The sequence below is a fragment of the Onychomys torridus genome, chromosome 3, assembly GCF_903995425.1.
Source record: "Onychomys torridus chromosome 3, mOncTor1.1, whole genome shotgun sequence".
NCBI classification, from domain to species: Eukaryota; Metazoa; Chordata; class Mammalia; order Rodentia; family Cricetidae; genus Onychomys; species Onychomys torridus.
This window is the reverse complement of record NC_050445.1, coordinates 157,581,028-157,603,417: the sequence shown is the minus strand read 5'-3', so window position 1 is coordinate 157,603,417 and position 22,390 is coordinate 157,581,028. Positions and strand designations below refer to the sequence as shown.

Sequence of the window (22,390 nt, the reverse complement as noted above, 5' to 3'; positions counted from 1 at the left end):
CATAGTTATGAATGCTATTCACCAGGTTGAGACAGGAGGACAGTCACAAGTTTGAAATCAGCCGGCTCTCCTAAGCGAGTTGGAAGTATAGTTGTTATGCAATTCCTGGAAAGGGCTTCATGCAGCCTGCGGGTGCCTGGTGTGGTGCTGGTGTCTTGTCTAGACCTTTTCAATTCTGAAGTCTAATAATAATATATATTAGATAGAGTCTTAGTTTATATTCCAGGCTGGCCTGGGACTCACTGTGCAGTACAAAGTGGCCCTGAACTTTTTGGCAATCTTTGTACTTCAATATCTGTGAGCCACCATCCCCTGACAGGAAACATGCCTTTTTGCAGTTAGGACAGTGTTTACAGGTGTGAGACATGGATGCCCTCAAGTGAGGTATGACGTGTCTCTCACTGTTGGAAAGTTTTGTTTTCCTCCACATTGTGCTAGATGGGTTGACATGCTCTGCAGGGTACGCTGGCTGTGGACGCTGGCTGGCATGTGGCTACCATTTGTTGCTGAGACTCCCTCTCTTTAGGTGGTTCACCACGATCCATGCCGTGGCGGTGCAGGACAGTGGAACAGCCTGTTCAGATTTAAACATCTTGCCACTGGGAACTACTTAGCCGCAGAGGTAAGACTGTCGGGCACGGCGTTGTTCAGTCTCCACCTGAAATAATGAACCAGGCAACCCCTTCCTGTGAAAGTCATTGTGTTGTCAGGGACAGTTTCTGTAATTTGATTGTTACCTGTCATGCCTGGGGTGGTGTTTTGTTATTTTTCCTGTTGTTCTGATACAATACCCTGACAAAAACCTCAGGTGAGGAGGGAGTTACTTTTGCTCATGGCTAAAAGATACAGTCCATCATGGTAAACTTAGGGCAGCAGGACTTGAACTAGCCAGTCAGAGATGATGAGAGCTGCTGCTTTTCATACAGTCCAAGACCCAGCTCAGGGGATGGTGCCGCCCACAGTGGTCAAGTCTTTCTGCCTCAGCCTTCTCAGGATAATCCCTGACCAGTGTGCCCACGATGGCCGTTGTAATTAAACCATCCCAGTTAGACTATGAATGACTATTTTGTGTTTGTATATGTAATGTATGTATGTTTGTATGTGTTCATATGTGTGTGTGCAGGATGAATGTGCATGTGGGGACTTGTGTATGAAGACCATTGGTCAGTCTCATGTCTTTTTGCTCAGGATTCCTTCCACTGTGGATTTTGAGACAGGGTCTCTCACTTTTACTGGAGCTAGCTGATTAAGCTAGGCTAGTTGGCCAGGGATCCTCTGTCTTTATCTTCCTAGACCTGGGACTATAGATGATGTACAACTACCCAGCTTTTTAAAAACTTCCTTTTCCTTTTTTTCTATGTGGGTTCTGAGGATCAAACTCAGGTCCTTGTGTCTGGCTCTTTACGGGCAGAATGATCTCTCTGGCACTGGAACTATTTTTAAGATGAAAACATTAGCCAAAGACTTAAAAAAATCCCAACAGCCAATACAGGGGCTGGGAGCGTAGCTCAATGCCGAGCATGGGATTAACATGTGGAACAAGCCCTGGCTCCATCCCCAGCATGGCAGCAGCCACCAGGCAAGCAGAGGCCACTGTTTTGCTGATATATGTGGTTCCATGTGGTGTCACTCTTCACACATCTGTGTGTTACAGACATGTTCCCTTTGGGTGTTGTGTAGCTCAGGCAGTATCAGGCTCATATTCTTTATCCATCCCTTCATGAGCAGCTGGCTTTTATGGCTCACACTGTGGAGAGGGAAGGGACTCTTTCCCATGTGCTGCCCCACAAACAGTACAAGTGGGAAAGCATCTCAAGGATTTGAGTAGGCTCTTTTCTGTTAATGCAATAAAGTACCCTGCGGGACAGGCTGAGGGAGAGAGGGAGCTGCTTACAGTCCATTATGGCTGGGAGGTCATGGCTACAGGCAGGGAGGATGTGGCTATAGGCAGGGAGGTCATGGCTACAGGCAGGGAGGCCATGGCTACAGGCAGGGAGGTCATGACTACAGGCAGGGAGGTCATGACTACAGGCAGGGAGATCATGGCTACAGGCAGGGAGGTCATGGCTACAGGCAGGGAGGTCATGGCTACAGGCAGGGAGGTCATGGCTACAGGCAGGGAGGTCATGGCTATAGGCAGGGAGGTCATGGCTACAGGCAGGGAGATCATGGCTACAGGCAGGGAGGTCATGGCTACAGGCAGGGAGGTCATGGCTACAGGATCAGGAAGCTGGCTGATCACATTGCACTTGTACTCAGGATGCTGAGAGTAAACAGGATGTGCAACAAGGCTCTAAACTTCAAAGCTTGCTCCTCACCTCCTCGCCTATCAGGTACCATTTTCACAGAACCTACCACTTGAGTCACTGTAGTTTTGTTTCAGTGACTTAACCACTTGATGACGATGAGGTTTTCTGAGGGCTGTGTTTCCCCCATCATTAAGTCTCCACAGCACACAGAGCAACATCTTTCCCCTACAGAGTGTTGAGGGCCATACTTTGAATGAATGAATGAATAAATGAACGAGCATAAGGAAACTGTCCAGGTTACCCCGAGATGAGAGACTGGGAAGATTTCAGAGCTTCTGTGTTGGTGTTGTTGGGACCTGTTTGGGGAAGTCATCTCTCTAAACTCCTTGTCCCTGCTTGGCAAATTGAGCACAGTCAGGGACTTAGTTAATTCTCTTACTGGAATGAAGTAACAGTGTATGCTTGACATGTGATGTAAGTGCCATGACTCAAGGCCAGCATGGCCAGCTTCATCAGGTTCACCCAGGGGTTCCTCCTTATTGATCTCTGACCAAAGGAAATTTGTGCTGTTCATACTGTAAATGTTTGGTGCAGTCCTCTGAAAGGAAAATGTCCAGTGTAGTGAGAACCTTGTCTAAAGTAGGAATTTGAAGAGCATCTCGTCCTAGGGAAGAGGAGGAATGAGGATCACTTTCCCCTTGGAGCCTGTGTTGGTGGCTTTTTCCTCCCTGTCCCTGTTTTCAGTTAATGCACTGGTAGCTGGGAGGGTCTACACAAAGCTGGCATGCTATGCACAGCTGGTGTCAGTTTCTGTAATTAAAATATGTATACACAAGTGATTAGGTGATTAAGTCTAACTGTCCATCATGAATCCCGAGCCCTCAATATGAAGGTGGATTAACTACAAACTGACAGACAAGGAGCAGTTCCTTTCTTGTAAAGAACTCAAGACTGTCTTTCTGTTCTGTCCCTAGAAAGTACAACTTCTAATGCAGATGTTGTTTTGTCTTGAGTATTTGAAGACCCTTTTCTGTGACCTTTAATTCTTTGAGTAACATCTTTTTTAGTGGCAGAGTAAGAGAAGAAGAATTAAGCACTAAATGTGTGTCATGAAATGGACTAGGGATCATTTTCTACTGACTGTAACTGGCATGTCAGAAAGGCTGCATCAATGGAGAATTCCAACATGGAAGGCATATGGCTTTCTAAGATTGGAATGCCTAAGCTGGGCTTTGATACTTTCTATGTCAGTTGTTTTGATATCCTGATATACTCAGATGCCAGGATGCAGTCTTCTCAGTGTGAAAGGCATCCAGAGATAAGACCAAGTCTGTTGTTGTCACTGTTACTTGATTAAAAAATAATTTCCATCCAGGAAATAGGTGACAAACAGTTTCTGGGAATCACTGAGAAAATCACAGTGACCCTCTCACTACTTTGCATTTACTTACTTATTTAGGTGCATGAATGCTGCTGTTGCTACTGCTGATGTGTGTGTGTGTGTGTGTGTGTGTGTGTGTGTGTGTGTGTCTGTCTGTCTGTCTGTCTGTCTGTCTAGGTCAGAGGCAAACTTGCAGGAAGTGGTTCTTTCCTGCCCATGGGGTCCTAGGGATTGAACTCAGGTCCTTAGGCTTGGCAACAAATTACCTTACCTTTAGAGCCATCTCATTGGATATCACTTTTTTTCCCCATCCAAGTCTTTGACTTCAAAGCATCGTGCATGCCATCAGATAGCTCTGGGATCCCCGATGTTGTGAGCCTCAGCCTCCTGGTATTAATTGGTTTATTCTATCAGTGCATACCTCTCATCTTTTCTGTAACTCTGGTTTATCTACACTTTAACTTTTCAGTGTTTTAATTATTACTTAAAAAAACCCCAACTTATTAAGATGTTGGAAACACAAAGAGTTAAGAATGATTAGTTTTAGAATTTGTATAAACAGCCAGCATCAGGGCTGGGGACACAGCTCAGGGACAGAGCACTTCTGTGGCATGTGAGGAGCACATATGAGGCCCTGGGTTCCAAACCCAGCACTTTAGCAAGGAGACAAAGGTGTCAACCAGCAAACTAACAAAAATAGCAAGCAGTGTTGTTAGACTCCACAGACCTTCAGTCTAGGTGTGTTTAGTGCCTGATACGTGAGTTGTTAGGGATGAGGGAGAAAGCTGCAGGAACCACAAGGGAAGTGGAAGAGCTGGTCTTTGTTCTCCTAGCTCAGAAGACAGCCTATCTTAAGCCAACACAGACCCCAGGCAAGATACTATGGCATTACCAGCTCTGCTGTTGGCACTGTGAGGTGGGTCGCAGAAGGGCCCTGTCTGGGGCAAGCAGTTCCCTGGTTCTCAGAGAACAGCATAGATGAGTTGGCAGATAAATCAGAGGACAATCTGTGTAGCAGTCACCTAGGAGGTACGAACAGGGATGGGACAGATCATACAGTCAGGGATGAGTATCTTAGAGTTTCTGTTGCTGTGAAGAATCACCATGACCATGGCAATGCTTATAAAGGAAAACATTTAATTGGGGCTGGCTTACAGTTCAGTGGTTTAGTCCATTGTTGTCATGGTGGGACATGGCAACATGCAGGCAGACATGGTGCTGGAGAAGGAGCTGAGAGTTCTACATTTTGATCTGCAGGCAGCAGAAGCAACTTTGTGTTACACTGAGTGTAGCTTGAGGATGGGAGACCTCAAAGCCCACCCCTACAGTGACATACTTCCTCCAACAAGGCCACACCTACTTCAACAAAGCCATATCTCCTAATAATGTTGCTCTCTATGGGGATCATTTTCTTTCAAATCACCTCAGTGGGACATGTGCAGATCATATAGACAGGGATGGGACCTGTGCAGTCATATGCAGACAGTATGAAAACCAGAGCTTGGCTCAGGCAGGAGTTTGGCAAGGGACCATTGAGCAGCACTTTCCTTTGCTTTGATGTTGGTGAAAATATTAAGGCCACTCCACGTAGTTAAAAGGAAGGTTTATTTTGTGGGGTAAGTTACAAGTGAAGGGATAGGTAACAGGGTCTGGGAAAGGTGTGGTACAGTCCAGCAGTGTTCTCTGGAGAACTCTGCTCAGCTACCTCTAGCATCCAGGGTCCAGGAACCAAGAGAGCTGGCCCATCTGGATCTCAGGTCTTCAGGGTCCTCTCTCAGCCCCGCCTTGTAGGCATGGCAGTTACCGAAGCCTCAATAGGGGTTGGAACTTCCAGATCAAAGCTGGAATGGCTACCCACTACACTTTAAGGTTTTGAATCAAGAATTTGACTTGCCATCATGAGGCATATGATTCAAGTTTAAAGCAATGCTTTCCTAGATGCCTGGATGCCCAGGCTGAAATGCTGTCTGAAACCTATGGCAGAGACCAAGTGACATCACTAAAAAGTCTAGTCTCTACCCTCCAGAGCTCCCGGGGCAGGGCAGTGATGACATCACCACATTCTTGGTAGTGACAGGTGGTGGTGGGGCTTCAAAGGGCAACACAGGCTAGAACAGGCAGTGGGGGGGCTGTCAAGAGGGTCCAGGAAGAACTGTCTGGTGGAGGAGTGGGGTGGGTGGGAAGAGAGATGAAGGGGGTGAGTTCAGCTTGTCTGCCAGCAAGGAAGTGCATGGGGTTCTATGGCTGAACTATAACATGGACACATTTGAGTTGGGAAGGTTCTTCTGGAAGGTTTGTCTGCCAGCAAGGAAGTGCATGGGGTCCTATGGCTGAACTATAACATGGACACATTTGAGTTTGGAAGGTTCTTCTGGAAGGTTTGTCTGCCAGCAAGGACGTGCATGGGATCCTATGGCTGAACTATAACATGGACACATTTGAGTTGGGAAGGTTCTTCTGGAAGGGGAATTATAGGAGCAGAAATGTAGCTCGGGGCTTCTGTGAACCGGAGGAGAGTGGACATTATCTTTGAAGCTAAGGAATTGTGTAGAATTTGCATTTAATTTGTATTTCAGAGTTGAGCTGTTCAGTGTGGTAGCTATGTGTTATTTCTTGGCCACTTTAAATTGAATGTTGTCGAAATGAAATAGTATTTAAAAGTTAGTTTCCTGGTCATGCTAACCCCATCTCTGTTTGTGCATTAAGCATCCTACATGGGGTATCACAGATGGGGACACTTCTGTTGCCAACAAAGAGTGCCAATGGGCAGGGAAGATGGCAGCTTCTTGGGAGCCCATGGAAGATATGGATTCAGAGGTGGGGAGGTGGGGGGGATTTGGAGGATGGACACCACTGAGCAATCCCGAGAATTAGGACCAAGGGGTTGGCCTTGGTAATGGCAAGGAGAGAATGTTTGAGGATGTTTCCAGAAGGCAGAAATTAATTGGATTAATTATTAATTAAAATTATTAATTCAGCTAGGTGGTGGTGGCACACGCCTTTAATCCCAACACCTGGGAGGCAGAAGCAGGTGGATCTCTGTGAGTTCCAAGCCAGCCTGGGCTACAGAGTGAGTTCCAGGACAGGATCCAAAGCTACACAGAGAAACCCTGTCTTGAAAAACCAACCAACCAAACCAACCAACAAACAAAAACCTACTAATTGAATAATATAGGCAGAAAGATTTCAGCTTTGGAGGGGTTGTGAGGACATTGGCCCATCCAGAGAAACTGATAGAGGTGCCACACTGATGAAGAAAGTAATTCAGTTAATTAACTAATTAGCTTAGGTATTATGCAAAAAAACAAAAAAAGAGTAAGTAGTGCATACTCTTAGTGCCAAGCCATTTTTCCAGCTCACCACTTAGTTTATTGTGGTTAATCTGAGGTGCTCATCACATACCCAGGAAACTGTTAATAGCTACAGGTTCCTTGGCATTTGGGGGTTGAGTGGGGCTGACAGTGGATTTTTATCTCATCAGCCCCTCCCCAGAAGTGTGAGAGGATGGTGTGTTTAGACCAGAACCTCCCAGAAGCCTAGGAGCCTGAGAAACTAGGGGGCAACTGGAAAACTAAGTGAGCTGAATCACAAATGCCAGGAAGTCAGGGCAGTGTTTCACCGGGCTTGAGGTGTGTGTGGGGGCACTGCTACATGGGTCAGGGTGTAGCCATGAGCAGGTTCATGCAGGGTTCTTCAGGGGAGCCCAGCTGAAGGGAGTGCAGGCTGAGTTCCTTCAGTCTGCCCTTCACAGGGGAAAGCAGAAGTGGTGAGAGGGAATCCAAAGTCCAGTTGCTGCTCTGTATAAAATGGTTAAAAGCAGGCTGCAGATTGCTCTCTTTTTGCATTGAAGGGAGGTGCTGTAGCCAGAAGTTCTCCTGCGTACCTCCTGGTCCTGCAGCCACTCAGACCCAAGTAAACACACAGAGACTTCTATCAATTACAAACTGCTTGGCCATGGCCTATGGCTCAATTTTCTTGCTAGCTAGTTCTTATAACTAAACGCAGCCATTTCTATTAATCTATATGTTGCCACATGTTCCATGGCTTTACCTGTGTGCCATTACATACTGCTCCCTGGACAGTGGGATGGCATCTCTTGCCTCTCCTTTCTCCTTTCACTGTCTCCCTTGGATTTTCCCACCTGGCTCCATCCTGCCCTGCCATAGGCCAATGTAGCTTTACATATCAACCAATCAGAGCAACACATATTCACAGCATACAGAAAGATATCCCACAGTACTTCCCATTTTCTATCTAATGAAAAAGGAAAGTTTTAACTTTAACATAGTAAAATTACATATAATAGACCAGTTATCAAGCAAGAATTACATTTACAATATCTAGTCTATTTGTATTTGGAAAAAAATTAAAGAAGATACTCTATCTATCCTATATTTGTGAGTCTAAAGTTTCATATCTAATTTATCTTTTATCATGACTAAGGAAAACTATAATTATAACTATCTAGTCTTCAATTATATCAAAGACCTGAGAAGGATATACTATTATCCAAATAAACAGGAAATACTTTGTAAGTAACTTCCAAAATTCTGGAAATGACAGAGACAGCTGCCTGCCTGGACAGTCATCCAAAATTCTTCTGTAACAATGGGGCATCCATCTTCAGCCAATAGACCTAGAGTTGTTTTTAGTCACTCCTCCCTGTGTCCTGTAGAATATTTGGCAGTGTTCTCTGCAAAGCAGGAACCTGAAGAACCATTTTGCCCCATTTTGGCAAATTCAGTGGTCATTTTCTTATGGGTCCTGCATGTCCAATATATACAACATATTATCAACAGTCCAGGCAAGAGCAGTTTCTTGCCCAAATGGCTATTTTTTGCCAAGAAGAAGATAAACTCCATGTGTCTTCAATGTCCATCCTCCTCTCTGAAGTAAATCAGTACTGCCAGGAGCAGACATGTCTCACTGTCCAGAGGAGTATAAGTTTTTAAAACATTTTAAATGCCATATTCTGTAGGTCTTTGAAGTGTTTGAAGATTACCTACCTAACTGAAATATAATCTATGCATACCTAGAAAACTTATATATATTGGTTTAACTTAGCAACCTTTACAGTCAAATGTCTTTCTGTAGTTAAAAATCCCAAAGACAATATAATCCAGACTCTGTGTAATTTCCATCATTATGTGGCTTATTTTTATATTACTTTTACTGTTTCTTTAAAGACTTAATTTTGTAAAACTATCTCTTTCTTTATATAACTGTTTATCCTCCTTTTCCTCTCTCTTCCAAGCCTATATACATTTTTACATATAATGTAAACTATTTATAGGTTTATTCCATCAGAATCTAGCTTATTGTGAATCTATTGCTTTAAACTGCAGTGTGGTTAGGACAGAAGCGGCAGCCTTGGCTGCTGACTCCACCCACCTCAGCTTTCCACCACCAGCTCTGGGTGCCATGCTGTCTGCCAACTCTGGGAGGCAGTGGGTCCATGCCTTCATCCAGCAGCCTGTAGACCAGAAACCTTTTCTTTCAATCTTTCTTTCTTTCTTTCTTTCTTTCTTTCTTTCTTTCTTTCTTTCTTTCTTTCTTTCTTTCCTTTCTTCCTTCCTTCCTTCCTTCCTTCCTTCCTTCCTTCCTTCCTTCCTTCCTTCCTTCCTTTCTTTCTTTCCTATCTATCTATCTATCTATCTATCTATCTATCTATCTATCTATTTATCTATCTATCTATTTATTGCTGTACTAGCAAAAGCTATATATACCATGTACCATGCTTCCCAGCTTGCAGATGCCACTGTGTACCACAGCGGGAATCCATCATGCTGTTTGGCTCGTGGCAGCTGGCAGCCAGCTCCATCTCACAGACAGCTGTGAGGAGAGTTTGTGCTGCTGCTGGCATGAGACTGTGAGACTAGGAAGTCCTGTGTGGCTCCGTTTCTGTGTGTTCAAAATCTTTAAGCTTTCTTAGGATCAATGCCCCACAGTGAGCGTCAAATGTAATCAGATGTTTCTCTGGTCCTGCCCAGCCCTGCGGTTGGACAAATCTCTCCCACCCACATCCTGCAGCCACTTGGCCCCAAGTAAACACACAGAGGCTTATATTAATTATAACTGCTCAGCACTGGGCAGTGGTGGCTCATGCCTTTAATCCCAGCACTCAGGAGGCAAAGCCAGGCAGATCTCTGTGAGTTTGAGGCCAGCCTGGTCTATATAGAGAGATCTAGGACAGACATCAAAACTACACAGAGAAACCCTGTCTCAAAAAAACCAAAACCCAAATCAACCAAACAAAAAATCCAGCTCAGCCATTAACTCAGGCTAATGTTCCAAGGGGTTGTGCTGGAATTAAAAAAGACAGGCATGTGCAGTATCCACCCAGCATCAGTGTCCTTCTAACCAGCTATTGGCTCTATCACAGTGTGAAGTTATGTGTTTGTCCATCCATCTGTGCATTCTGTATATGTCTGTCAGTGATTGTTTTGTTATTCATAAGGCAGGGCCCTACCCAAATCTCTACAGTGTGGACAGTGTCTCACACTATGCAGCTCTCCACAGTGTGGACAGTCTCTCATACTACCCAACTCTCCACAGTGTGGACAGTGTTTCACACTACCCAGCTCTCCACAGTGTGGACAGTGTCTCACACTACGCAGCTCTTCACAGTGTGGACAGTGTCTCACACTACCCAACTCTCCACAATGTGGACAGTGTCTCACACTACCCAGCTCTCCACAGTGTGGACAGTGTCTCACACTACCCAGCACTCCACAATGTGGACAGTGTCTCACACTGAATTTACATTTACCAGATACTGGGTGGCTGAATGGATAGGAACTATGACTGCTGCAACACAGTAGTTTTCTTTCACAGAAAAGGGGATCCAGTCTCAGAGAGGTTACATTTTACTCAAAGTTAAAAACCAAACCAAACCAAACCAAAAAACCAAAGCCTTAAACACACACACACACACACACACACACACACACACACACACACACACATTAATATTATAAAGATAACAGCTGTATTCAGGCTGGGTGCTGGTTTGGACTACTGTATTGATGTAGTTTGTCAGTGGTTTTGACAGTACTTGGAGATGATTGATCGGCATAATTGAGAAAGGGACTGGCATCTGTGGCTAGGCATCAAGGATGGCTAATACAGAGGGCCATCCTCTCCTCCCCTGACAGAGAATTATCTGGTCCAAAACATGAACCATCTGGAGGCCAAGAAACCTTGATCTACATTAATCTGACATGAAGCAGTCATTTACTGAACGCCTCCTGTGCTGAAGAGCTGACCTGACATGGTGATGGAGGCACAGATGTTAACGTGCGGTCCCTGTCTGCTAAGTAATTGCAGGCTGTGGGGGGGGGGGGGGGGGGTTGGAGGGACTATGCAGCGCATCACTGAGCTATGGGCTCTTACTGTTTTGATTGCTTCCATCATATACATCTGAGACCTTTGGCTTTAGTAAATGTTAAAATAATCAATGTCTAGGTGCACATGCTAAAACCAGTAGGTTTAAAGATGACAACTTTAAACTAAGAGCAGAAAAGATAAAGAAACTGTAGTTTTAGTTATAGATCTGGTGCCCATCACAACTCTTTTAAAGACATTTGGACCTCATGTGGTTACACAGAAGTGACATTTCCATGGGGCACACATGAGTTGGGTGGCCAAAGTTTGGGTGACAGATTTGGACAGCACAGTTGTGGACTCGCTGATGCTGTGACTTAGACCTTTGGTCCCTGTTAGGACAGGGTCACTTTAGGATCAGGCTAACATGGGCCTTAGAATCATTGCCTGTCCCATGGGAAAGGCTGCACTCTACACCACAGCTTCTAACCTGCTGCTTCTGACATTCCCTCACTTTGGATATCAATCACTGAAGGAATTATTTACAATCTTTTCCAAAAAAGACAGATCAGAGAACGTAAAATAATTTTATTTATTAAAGATTTCACATTGCCTTTGGTTTTGCAAGACAGGGTCTCATTTTGTCTGGGCTGGAACTCACCATTTCAGGGCTAGCTTCAAGCTCCTGATTCTCCTGCCTCCACCGCCCAAGTGCACACTGCTGTGCCTGGCTTTGGTTTCACTCTTAGAGAGTAGTTTACTTGGGGCTGGGGAGAGAGCTCCATGGGCAAGCTGCTTACCAGGAAAGCAAGAGAACCTGAGTTTGACCTCCAGAACCTGCCTAAAAAGAGCCAGGTTTTTGTGCTTGTAATCCCAGCGTTGGGTAGATGGAGACAGGCTCCCTGGGGTGCTCTGGCCAGCCAGCCTAGACAACTAGGAGGGCTCTAAGCCAGCTGAATACATCATGTCAATTTTTTAAAAAAGTGACCTGTGCCTGAAGAGCTATGCATGTGCACACGCGGCACACACACTGAGTGAAGAAAATGGACTTTTGCATTTGTTTGTAGATAGGTCAAGCATCCACCAGATGGCACTAAACACTTCCTAACTTCAATGCGCTGAGGTTCAGTTAATTAAAAACAGCCCGTGAAGAGGACAGGCTTGAATCCCACACCTGTGTTCCAGCGCTCCCAGAGTGGGACGCAGGAGCAGAAGCTCGTGCCCCCCCCCCCCCCCGCGCGCCCCTGCCCCGCGCCCCCGCCCCGCGCGCGCCCCCCAGCAGCTGTATAGTGAGCGACATGAGCTACAGGAGACACGTTCTCAAACAAAGAAACACACACCAAACAAAACAAAAAACTCAAACCAAAACTACAATAAGGAGAAGAAAAAGGACATTTGTTTCCAAACTGTGGACTTAGTCCCTGGGACCTTAGGACCTGTTGCTCTTTCAGTCCTGTTGAGTCTCAGCCCCCATGTCTCCAAAGGATCTGGTGCCCTCTTCTGATCTCCACCAGAACTGAGATCACATACACAAACCTGTGGGTGTGTCTACCCTCTACCACCACCACTAAAAAAAAAAAAAAGAAAAAAAAAAAGAAAGCAAGAATGTAAGCATGTATCACGGGCCCTTGTGACTTCAGTCCATTTCTTACTGTTGTGGGATGGGAGGCTGTGGGCCTCTAAAGATGGCATTGTAGCTCTTTGGACGCTTGTGGTCACCATGCAATGTTCGGACTTTCTCTTCTCCGTGTTGCATCATGTTTAACTGTTTGTCTTTGGCAGTTGATGAAGAACGTGTCTTTCAATATTGCCAGTAATCTAATCTATGTTCTTCCCCTTTTGCCATTCCCATGGCTCTGTGAACCGCGAATCTGATCTTGGCTAGCTCACTGCCTTGTACCTGTAGTAAATACTCCTAAAGCTTGGGTTATTTCACAATAAAGCAGTGATTTTTTCCCCCAGTGCAGGGGTTAAAACCTGAACATGAAGCATATCTTTCTGTCACAGTTTTGATACTTAGATGCTGCTGAATATAAACATATAAGATTGATTTTATGTTATCCATTTAAAAGCCTCATTTATCTTGAGTGGTCTTCCTTTTAGCTTAAAAGGCTCTTGGTCTTGGCCCTAGACCTAGGCTGATCTTCCTTTCAATATAAAAGCCTATCTGGTGTGGAATCTTTCACACCACTCTGCCTCCTGGAGGCAGGAGGGCAAGATGCAGTAGTTACTCTGGTGTGTCTCCCGTCCCTCAGACAGCCCCCTCCCCGCAATGCCTCCTGACTTTGTGGGAGCCCCTCCCTCAGTGGGTCCAGTGCTCCTGCTCCTCTGTGAAGAAGGATGAAGAGTGCTTCTCAGCTGCAGAATTGTGAAGTTAAATGAATGAACTCTCAAAAACATTTTTTTTTGAGCTGAGGACCGAACCCAGGGCCTTGTGCTTGCTAGGCAAGTGCTCTACCACTGAGCTAAATCCCCAACCCCAAAAACATTTTTTAAAAGTATCACACAAGAGACTCTGCACACAAGTGCCATTTTTCTCTCTCATGTGATGTTTCTTCAACCTACCCTTCAAGGATTACCTCAAACACCATGAACAATTCTTGAATAAAGTTGCTTGTCATAGACCCCCCCTCCTTCTGACCTATAATATTTACAAATCATTCATTTCTGCCTCCTAGCTCTGGTCACATTCTGCTTTGTAGTATAGCTGACTGTATTTATGTCTTATTTTCCTTCCTAGGTCCCAGGGTCAGTAGTCAGGGACAGAACTCTTGGCTAAATACCACTTGACACAAGTTTTGCCCCTTAGGGCTACTCTATCAGTGTTTATTACAATAGTTCTCTCTTTCCCTTGTGCCAGATTTATAATTCAGTTTTTAACATAATGCAATATTTTCCATTAAGGTCTTAGAAGATCCAGGCACTTGCCTAGGATATCTTTTTCTTCCTTCATTAGCAATATTCTTTTTCTGTACATTCTTTGCTGATGACTTTGGTAACTATGGTTGTCACTCTATCTGGAGAAGGACAAGGCGGTAGAACTTGAGGTGTGTGTTTTATCAACAGTAATGGTGGTAAATGCATGTGGCTGTGAGTTTACTTGGGTGTTTTTCCTTCTCTGTAGTGACAATACTAACAAAAGCAATTTAAGAGAAGGACGGCTCATTCTGGCTCACAGTTGCAGGATGTGGCATGTCCTGGTTGGAGGGCAGAGAACATGGCCTTCATCTCAAAGGGCATGAAATGTTTTGCATTTGGCTTAGTTGTGCCAATTCCTGATTCTGTGCAGATCTGGCTTGTAGACATGCTGTGGTTTTGAGGTTGGCTTTACTTTGTGTTACCGGGAACTAATTATTCTAATGTGACCCTTAGATACAGTTTGGTTAGCTTTGTATAAGTTGCTTGTCTGTTGCTGGATAAGACAAAAGCAATTTAAGGAAGAAAGGCTGTATTTTGGCTCACTGTTCCAGGCTACATTCCATCATGGCAGGGCAGAAGCTTGTGGTGGTTGGTTGGCCACGTGGCATCACAGTTAAAACAAGGAGTGATGAGTGCTGTGCTCAGCTTGCTTTCTCCTTTGAGGCAGTCCAGGAACAAACTGTGTCTCTTACTGTTATGGGCTCTTCTCACCTCAATTAACATAATCAAGACAATCCCTCACAGGTGTGCTGGAAGGCTTGACTATTCAGATCCTGCCTTATGGAGGATTAATACTGACCTCCACAGCAATGTGTATGTATGTGTCTATATCTGTGTGTGTATGTATATATGTCTATATGTATGTGTATATATAGACACATATACAACAAAGTTCCCTGTGTATATTATTCCTCATATATGGAATAATGAACATAGATAATCATGAAGAACTAAGGCCATTTCAGCAAAGGTCAAATATCCAACATCCATGTCAGCATCCGTGTCAGCAGAGCCACATGGGTGGGTAGATTATCTTTTTGTTCCATATTTTTATTTCTGTAGTACAACCCTTCAGTCATCTTTCTGACTCCTCAGCTGCAGGGCGGCTGGGTGTGTTTGTCACAAAGTCCCATTGACTGTTCACGGCGGAGGTGCCATCTCTACATTCTCGTGCAGCGTGGTTCCAGTGGGCACCCCCCCTCAGCTCCTGCTCTCCCCATCTGTCTCACAGCCTTCTTAGAAAGCTCCCTGCCCCTACCCACCCCTCTGCTTTGTGCCCTGTCACATTTGAGCATGGCATCATCTCTGATCATGAACCTATGGCTGGGAACAGATCTGCTTGGCCTAACCACACTCTATCCAAGACAGGCTGTTCCTGTCAGCTTCTGTTTGGAAAGTTCTCTGGGTCTCTGAGTCACAGGTCAGTAGTGGGGCCACTGCAGGACTCTTCTTTGTGTGTGTGGTATTTAAGCATGTTCACGTGTGTGTGTGTGTGTGTGTGTGTGTGTGTGTGTGTGTGTGTGTGACACAGAGAGAGGGGGGGGGGAGAATGAGAATGCAGGGATTGAACTCAGGTCATCAGGCTTGCAGCAGCACCCTTATCCACTGAGTCACCTTACTGGCCCAGGGTCACTCTCACTGGCATTTTTTACTTAAAACTGGTTTTGCTTTGTTTTTCAGCTTAACCCTGACTATAGAGATGCTCAAAATGAGGGAAAGACGGTGGTGAGTAGATGTTCCCCTCAGAATGTCCCAATTGCGTCACCTTTTATATGAATAAATCAAAGCCTTTGTAACAGACATGAAGACTGGGGACCCCAGGACAGAATCTCTCAACTGATGGTCAAGAAAGAGAAAGAGGAGGGCTCAGTGGATATCCACCCCCAGCAGGGGGCACTGAGGGACATTCCCACCTCGTGTATTGCAAGACATTGAGGCTTCTGTGGTGGGTCTAGGTTCAGTTTCCAGAAGTACAAAAAGTGGAATTACGGTAGTTGTTAAGACAGGACAGATGAATCACCTCTTGGCTTTAAAATGATTTGGGTTCTATTTGAGGAGAGAAATTAAAACTACAATCCAGGGGCTGGAGAGATGGCTCAGAGGTTAAGAGCACTGACTGCTCTCCTAGAGGTCCTGAGTTCAATTCCCAGCAACCACATGGTGGCTCACAACCATCTGTAATGAGATCTAGTGTCCTCTTCTGGCCTGCAGTCATACATGCTATACACAGAATAGATAAATCTTAAAAACAAAAACAAAAACAAAAACAAAAACAACAAACAAAAAAACCTGCAAACTGCAATCCATGTGACATGGGTGATATTTCTGATATTTTGAAGTACCCTGCAGGAGTGCCACATCTCCCCCGGCCCCCATTGTTTTTTGAGACAGGTTGCTTTGTGTAGCCCTGGCTGTCCTGGAACTGTACATGTAGACCAGGATAGCCTTGAACTCACAGAGATCCACCTGCCTCTGCCCCCCAAGTGCTGGGATTAAAGGTATGTGCCACCACCGCCCGGCCACGCCCTTAACATCAGTTTTTACAGAGTGTTTCACATCACCTACTCGGCTCATCCCTCTTTGTTTGCAGCAGGGGTTGTGGGGGACAGCAGGGTTAGTTTTATTCAACCCAAAGTTCAGAAACTCAGGGAAAGTTGATGTAGAGAAACCTCTGGGTTGAAGATACAGCTGAGTGATATGTCCAGGGTAGTGGAGTGGGATGTGTGGGAAGGGAGCAGCACCCCTTTCACACCTGGATGTTATTGTTTAACACTCTGCCCTTTGGGTGCACAGTTTTGGTCCAACAGGAGGAAGATGTGTTGAGGAAGACTGGGCTGTTAATAGGCCTGATTTGGCTGTCAGCAAAGACCACTTTACACCTGCCATTATGTACAGTTATAGCTGTAATTAGTCAAATAAATGAAAACAGACACAAAAGCAAAACGTTAAAAACAACAACAAACAGTTCCTCCATCTGTCTGTCTGTCTGTCTCTCTTCCTTTGAGGAGTGTCTATTGAGAATGTTAGCTCATTCTTTGGGTTGTTTATTCTTCTGCTGTTGATTTGAACTAGGAAGAGTCATTTCTGGGCATTCACTCTTGGTTGGGTGTGTATGTTTCTCCCGTCCTCCGAGGTGTCCTGCCTCTGTTCCCCACTCCCTTTGCTTTGTGATTTGATGGAATACACGGGTCTGTGCTTTCTGTCTCCTGTGCTTTCTGTCCTTCACATGGACAGTATCATGTTGCATGTTTTTTACCATCAGGAAAATAAAAGTTAAAACCACATCACAACATCTTCTCCCTCCAGCTAGAGTGACCCCTGTCAGAAAGACAACATAACAGACACTGCCGAGGCTCCAGAGAAAGAGGCCTTGTGTATAGTTGGTGGGATAGATAGTCGTTATGAATACAGTGTGGTAATTCCTCAAAAAATTAAGTACAGAACTGCAGTCCAACCCAGCAGCCGCACTATTGGGTGACAGTCCCACACAGACAAAGCTAGTGTACCAATGCTCGGCCTTCATGTCTGTATTCACTGCAGCATTTTTCATACCACCTGAGACATGGAACTAGCGTGTGTCCATTCACAGCTGAGTGGGTTACAAGTGTGCTCCACTGCACTTGGCTTTATGTGTGTTGGGCATGGAACTTTATGTGTACAGGGCCTTGTACATGACAGGCAAGCATTCTAACAACTGAACCTCATCCCCAGCCCCAAGTGCCTGATTTAAATGGTGGCAGAGTTTGTGTGGCTCCCCAGCCTTGTGGTTTGTTTTTCATGGCTTAGTAGATCCACAAGACCTTCTAGACTCGACTCAATCCCATTGGACTCCTCTTTCTATTTTATTATCAGGGTTAAGGTAGGAGTGAAGATGAGGGTCAGGCTGCTGGCCCAATGAGGTTTACTTTGTGTTAAAACATCTCTAAAGACAGAGATAGGCTTCCTTGATTGGTTAGGCTTGTTTATATTTGTTTTGAGTGAGGTGAAGTTTTAGTGCTAGCCTTAGGAGGCATGGATCTCACTTGCTGCCTTTTGTGTCCTGGGATGTATTATTGTCATGTTCTGGGCAGCTTCTTCAGCAGGCCTACTTCGGGACATCAGGAGAGACCCACTTTCCTTGTGTGTCTGCCTGCCTACCCAACCTTCTGTCCTGAGAATAAAGCCAGATCAGAACTACAGAAACTGAATAAAAGGTGTTAGTAGGTTAGAAAAAATACAGGTAGCTGGGCCTGTGGTACAGACCTGTCTTCCAAGCTACCTCAGTGGCTGAGGCAGGAGGATGACAAGTTTAAGGCCAGCCCTGACAACTAAGGAACCCCTGTCTTAAAGGAGGGGGTGAAATGGTTCTGTGGGTACTCACTGCTCAGCCCGAGGGTCTGAACTCTGTACCTGGGACCCACCTGGTAGAAGGAGAAAACCAGCTCACAGATGTTGTCCTCTGACCCCCACCTGTGCCTTGCAGTACCTGCCCTCCTACACACAGGATAACTAATGTCATAAAAAGTTATGAAGAGGGTTGGAGGTATTGCTCATTGACACAGAGTTCATATGTGAGGCCCTGGGTTTAATCCCTGTTCTGGGGAAAGTTGCCTTTTCTAGGAGGACAGCCACCAAACCTTGCCAAAGTGTGCTTCCCACAATGCTCGACGGCCATGCTGCTGGTTGTGTGAGACAAAAGAGTCCTGCGTTTGAGAGCTTGTCCCAGCCTCATTTAATCACAAGCAGGACAGGCAGTCTGCACTCACTGTAGACGTTAGGGACTGGACTGTGTCAGTCATCTCTGAGAGACAGCCAGCAGCAGATGTTTGATTTAATAAGCCCCTCGCCAGAGCCCCAATCTTGAGCATAAACCAAGCCAAGAGTGTGAGGTGTAGTGCGCACAATGTGGCTTCTTGTTTCTTAGTCTGTTTTCCACATTTCAGTAATTATGGTTGTGTCTGAAGAGGAAGGGAGAGGGGCTGTGAGAGTTGATCTGCAGCCTGTCACAGAAGAGATTAGTTTCCCAAAGCAACACACTGGCTCCTCTCGTGTCCGTGTTCCAGTAACATGACTGTGATGAAGCTGATTATTTCCCCTGTGTTGGCGACTTAATGACCTACTAATATTTTTTCCTGTACTTCAGAAACCTTTGTCCAAATGTCGCCTTCCATTTTTGAAGTTTCAGAGGTTAATGCATGGTTCACTAGAATGAGGTGGAGTGTGTCAGGGCTCCCATTAAGACCAAACTGCTATGTTCATTTTACAAAGGGGTCCATTATTTCCAATCTTACAAATGTACAGCTTCCTGGGCACCCCGTAAACATTGGCACCATGTCAAGCCCAGCTGGGAACCTCATGGTCATTATTTCTTCTTGAAGGTCCACATCTTTTCAGATGGCTCTGCAGAGGGGATTTTTTTTTTTCAAAGATTCTCTGTAATGTCATTCATTTTGGGGAACATTGCCATGTTTATGTGGCATGGGTTCTGATTGTTTTGAAGGAGTCTGTTACTGAGGCTGGGGTTTCACAGTGTCTGCAATACTGACAAAGAGGACCAAATAATTCTTTGTGGTTGTGGGAGGTCCTCTGTATGAGTGGTGGGGTATCATCTGCACAGGCGTTCCCTGCATGGTAGTGGGGTACCCTCTGAATGGTAGGGTGATGGGCAGCATCGTTGATCTCATCTTATTGGGTGCTGGCAGCAGCCCACCCCCTCTCCAGCTCTCAGTTGTGACAACCAAAATGTGTCCAGAAATTGCCAGATGTCCTCTGAATTGTCAAAATTCTCCTGTGTGGCCAACCACAGACCTGAATGCATTTATATACATGGGGATGTTCTAGAGACAGGAAGCTTTTGAAAAAGTACTTTCAAATTCTGTTCTGCAGAATTCAGAGATAGGGTTCTAGGTGCTGGCAGACCTTCATGTTGCCTTGGGTTTTACTCCAGGCTCACTGGCAGTAAGGTGTCCAGACTGAGAAAGCAGAAAGGGTCCCACCAGGAGGCTCTGGGGAGGAGGCTTACAAAGATAAAGTGCTTGCCACTTTCCTAGGCAGCCTGGAGTGTGTGGCTTCCCCAAGGCAGAACTGGGAGCTTGAGGATGGGGAGAGTGGGTGGGGACGCCAGTGATACAGCAGCCTCCTGCAGCCTGTACCTCAGTTCCAAAAGAAAGACGAGGCTTCTCCAGGTGTGTCTCAGGCTCCAACAGTACAGGCAATGTGATGTTTGACCTGGAATTCAGTGACTCACCATGAGTCACCACAAAGGTTTTCTGGGGTGCCCCAAAGTGTACCTCCCCAGGAGTAGGGGCTGGAGGGGGCAGAGCCAATAGCTTCTTTGCAACTTTGCATAATGGCAAGTGTCTCCCTGTGTAGCTCTGAAGATCTGTGCCATCTAGGGCAGTGAAGACAGCTTAGTTAGCTAAGTGCTCGCTTTGCAACATGAGGTCCTGAGTTCAAACTCAGCACCCACGTAAAAGTAACTATCTTTGGTGGTGCCTTCCTATAACTCCAGCACTGGGGAGGCAAGGGCAGGTTCCTGGGGACTGGCCAGCCAGCTTGGCCTTGTCAAGATCCAAGTCCCAGTGAGGGATCTTGTCTCAAAAACTGAGGTCCAAGATTGATTTCTGCTATGTGTACACACACACACACCACCACCACCACCACCACCATCACACACACACACACACACACACACACACACACACACGAGGACATGCACATGCATTCCCATGTACACATCCACACCCATGCATACACAAACTTAGATGAAACATGCCTATTTGATAAGTACCAGCGGACAGACAGGTGGCATTCTGAGCTCCTAAGCTGGGCAAGTGTCAGAGAGAGCTTGCTGCTTTTGAACTAAGCACCTGTTTGAGCTCTTGGTTCTTAATACATTTTTATGATGAAAGGCAAACTATGATGCTTCCAAACTTCTCTGTAGGGAGCTACAGTTCCTGTGTCTTTGATTTTTCTGGCAAATCAGTGCAGGTTTATAAACAGGACCCACAGAGCCCGTGAGTTTGAACAGAATTATCTTCATGTTGTAAAGAAACAGGATTGCCTTTTTTGTTTATTGAAGCTACATTCATTATTATATATGTAACTTGGGTTTTTGGGTGACTCTGGCAGGTTTTCGGACCAGGCTTGACACCCTGATACACCAGTTAGAGAGAGGACCGAGAGCGAAGAGCAGAGAAAGGAGACATTTTTAGGGTGGCCACAGTGGGAAGAGGAGCAGATGAGGGGCCGGTGAGCTCACCTGTCTTCAGGGTCCTCACACAAGCTCTTGGTCTAACCAGAGTAAGGCTGGGCCATAACTATGAGTCCTGGTCAAGCTCCGTCTGGTTACCACCCTCCAGTCCAGGCCGTCTGAAGAAGTTAGTGCTGCCACCATCACTTGACTGGATCGGTGAGTTCCTGCAGTAATCTCCTCTGCTCAGAGTGCAGCCCTCTCCCTCACTGGTGATCGACCTCACTGGGGACTTTGTGCCCTTCGAGGTTTTCTCTTCTTAGAATCCAAGGTGACTGCAGGTTCACAGATGATGTCTCTGTGCCCTTAGTCTCGAAGGGCATTGAGATGGGGCAGGAAGACAGACACTCCTTGAGTGTCTAGGGCCTATGTGCAGGGTCAATCGGACTTCTGAGCCAAAGTGAAGGAGACAGACCTGGAAGGAGGGCAGAGGAGCCAGGCTTCCATCCTGCCCTTCACCAGCCCGTGTGGAGTCTGCGTAGAAAAACATCTTCCAGTGCCCGGTATGATCATAACTCATTATTCATATTTAATTACCTAAAAATTCCAAGGGGCAGGCTTAATGTTTACTTCCAAATTGTTTATGAAGCAGAGTTTGTTAAATAAATTAGAGTGTAGGAGAGCCAAGGCAGGAAGCTTCCAACAACAAGGCTCTTGTAAAAGATATATAGGCATGTCAGACACTCCTCCACACACAGCTGTGAAATTATTTATGTACAGGAATTTTCTGTGTATTAAAACTATTTTCCAAGGACCAATGGGAAGGATGAAGGATATAATAGCACATTCCATGTGTTCTATGTAGTTACAAGTCTTGAATATTATGAATAATTTGCAGTGGTTTGTTTAATTAACCCTAATCATCACAGTGCAAGTGTCAGAACATGGGGAGGCTCCTGACGACTCTGACCTGGCACCGCAGCCAGGCCTTACCAGGGAGGGCAGTTTAGGGATCTAGATCTGAAATCTTCTTGTAAGTCTACAAAAATCACCTCAAAAGTGGGGTGAACCCCATTAAATGCACTCATAGAGGACTGATGTACAGACCACACTTCAAATACTGTCACCTTTCGGTTACTACATAGGTCCAAAGAGCTGTGTCAGCACATTTTCACCCCAGAGTGTGTGTATCCAAAGCTAAATTATAGTTAGCTAAGTGGAGGGATGCTCAGTCAGGAAGCTAGGTGATATACTTCTTTTAGGGATATGGCATTTTCCCAAGAATACTAGCAACTTCTTTTGTCCTCTACACCAGACACAGTGTGTATCAGAGTTGTGCACATTGGC

The 22,390-nt window shown here is 45.6% G+C and overlaps 1 protein-coding gene across 1 annotated transcript in view; it reads left to right on the top strand.

Moving 5' to 3' along the window:
• Itpr2 (inositol 1,4,5-trisphosphate receptor type 2) overlaps positions 1–22,390 on the top strand; it is a 387,210-nt gene that overhangs the window by 56,396 nt on the left and 308,424 nt on the right. The window contains exons 9-10 of the mRNA XM_036181996.1: positions 527–622; positions 15,553–15,597. Of these exons, the coding sequence (XP_036037889.1) occupies positions 527–622; positions 15,553–15,597 (141 nt within the window). The remainder of the gene's footprint in view (positions 1–526; positions 623–15,552; positions 15,598–22,390) is intronic.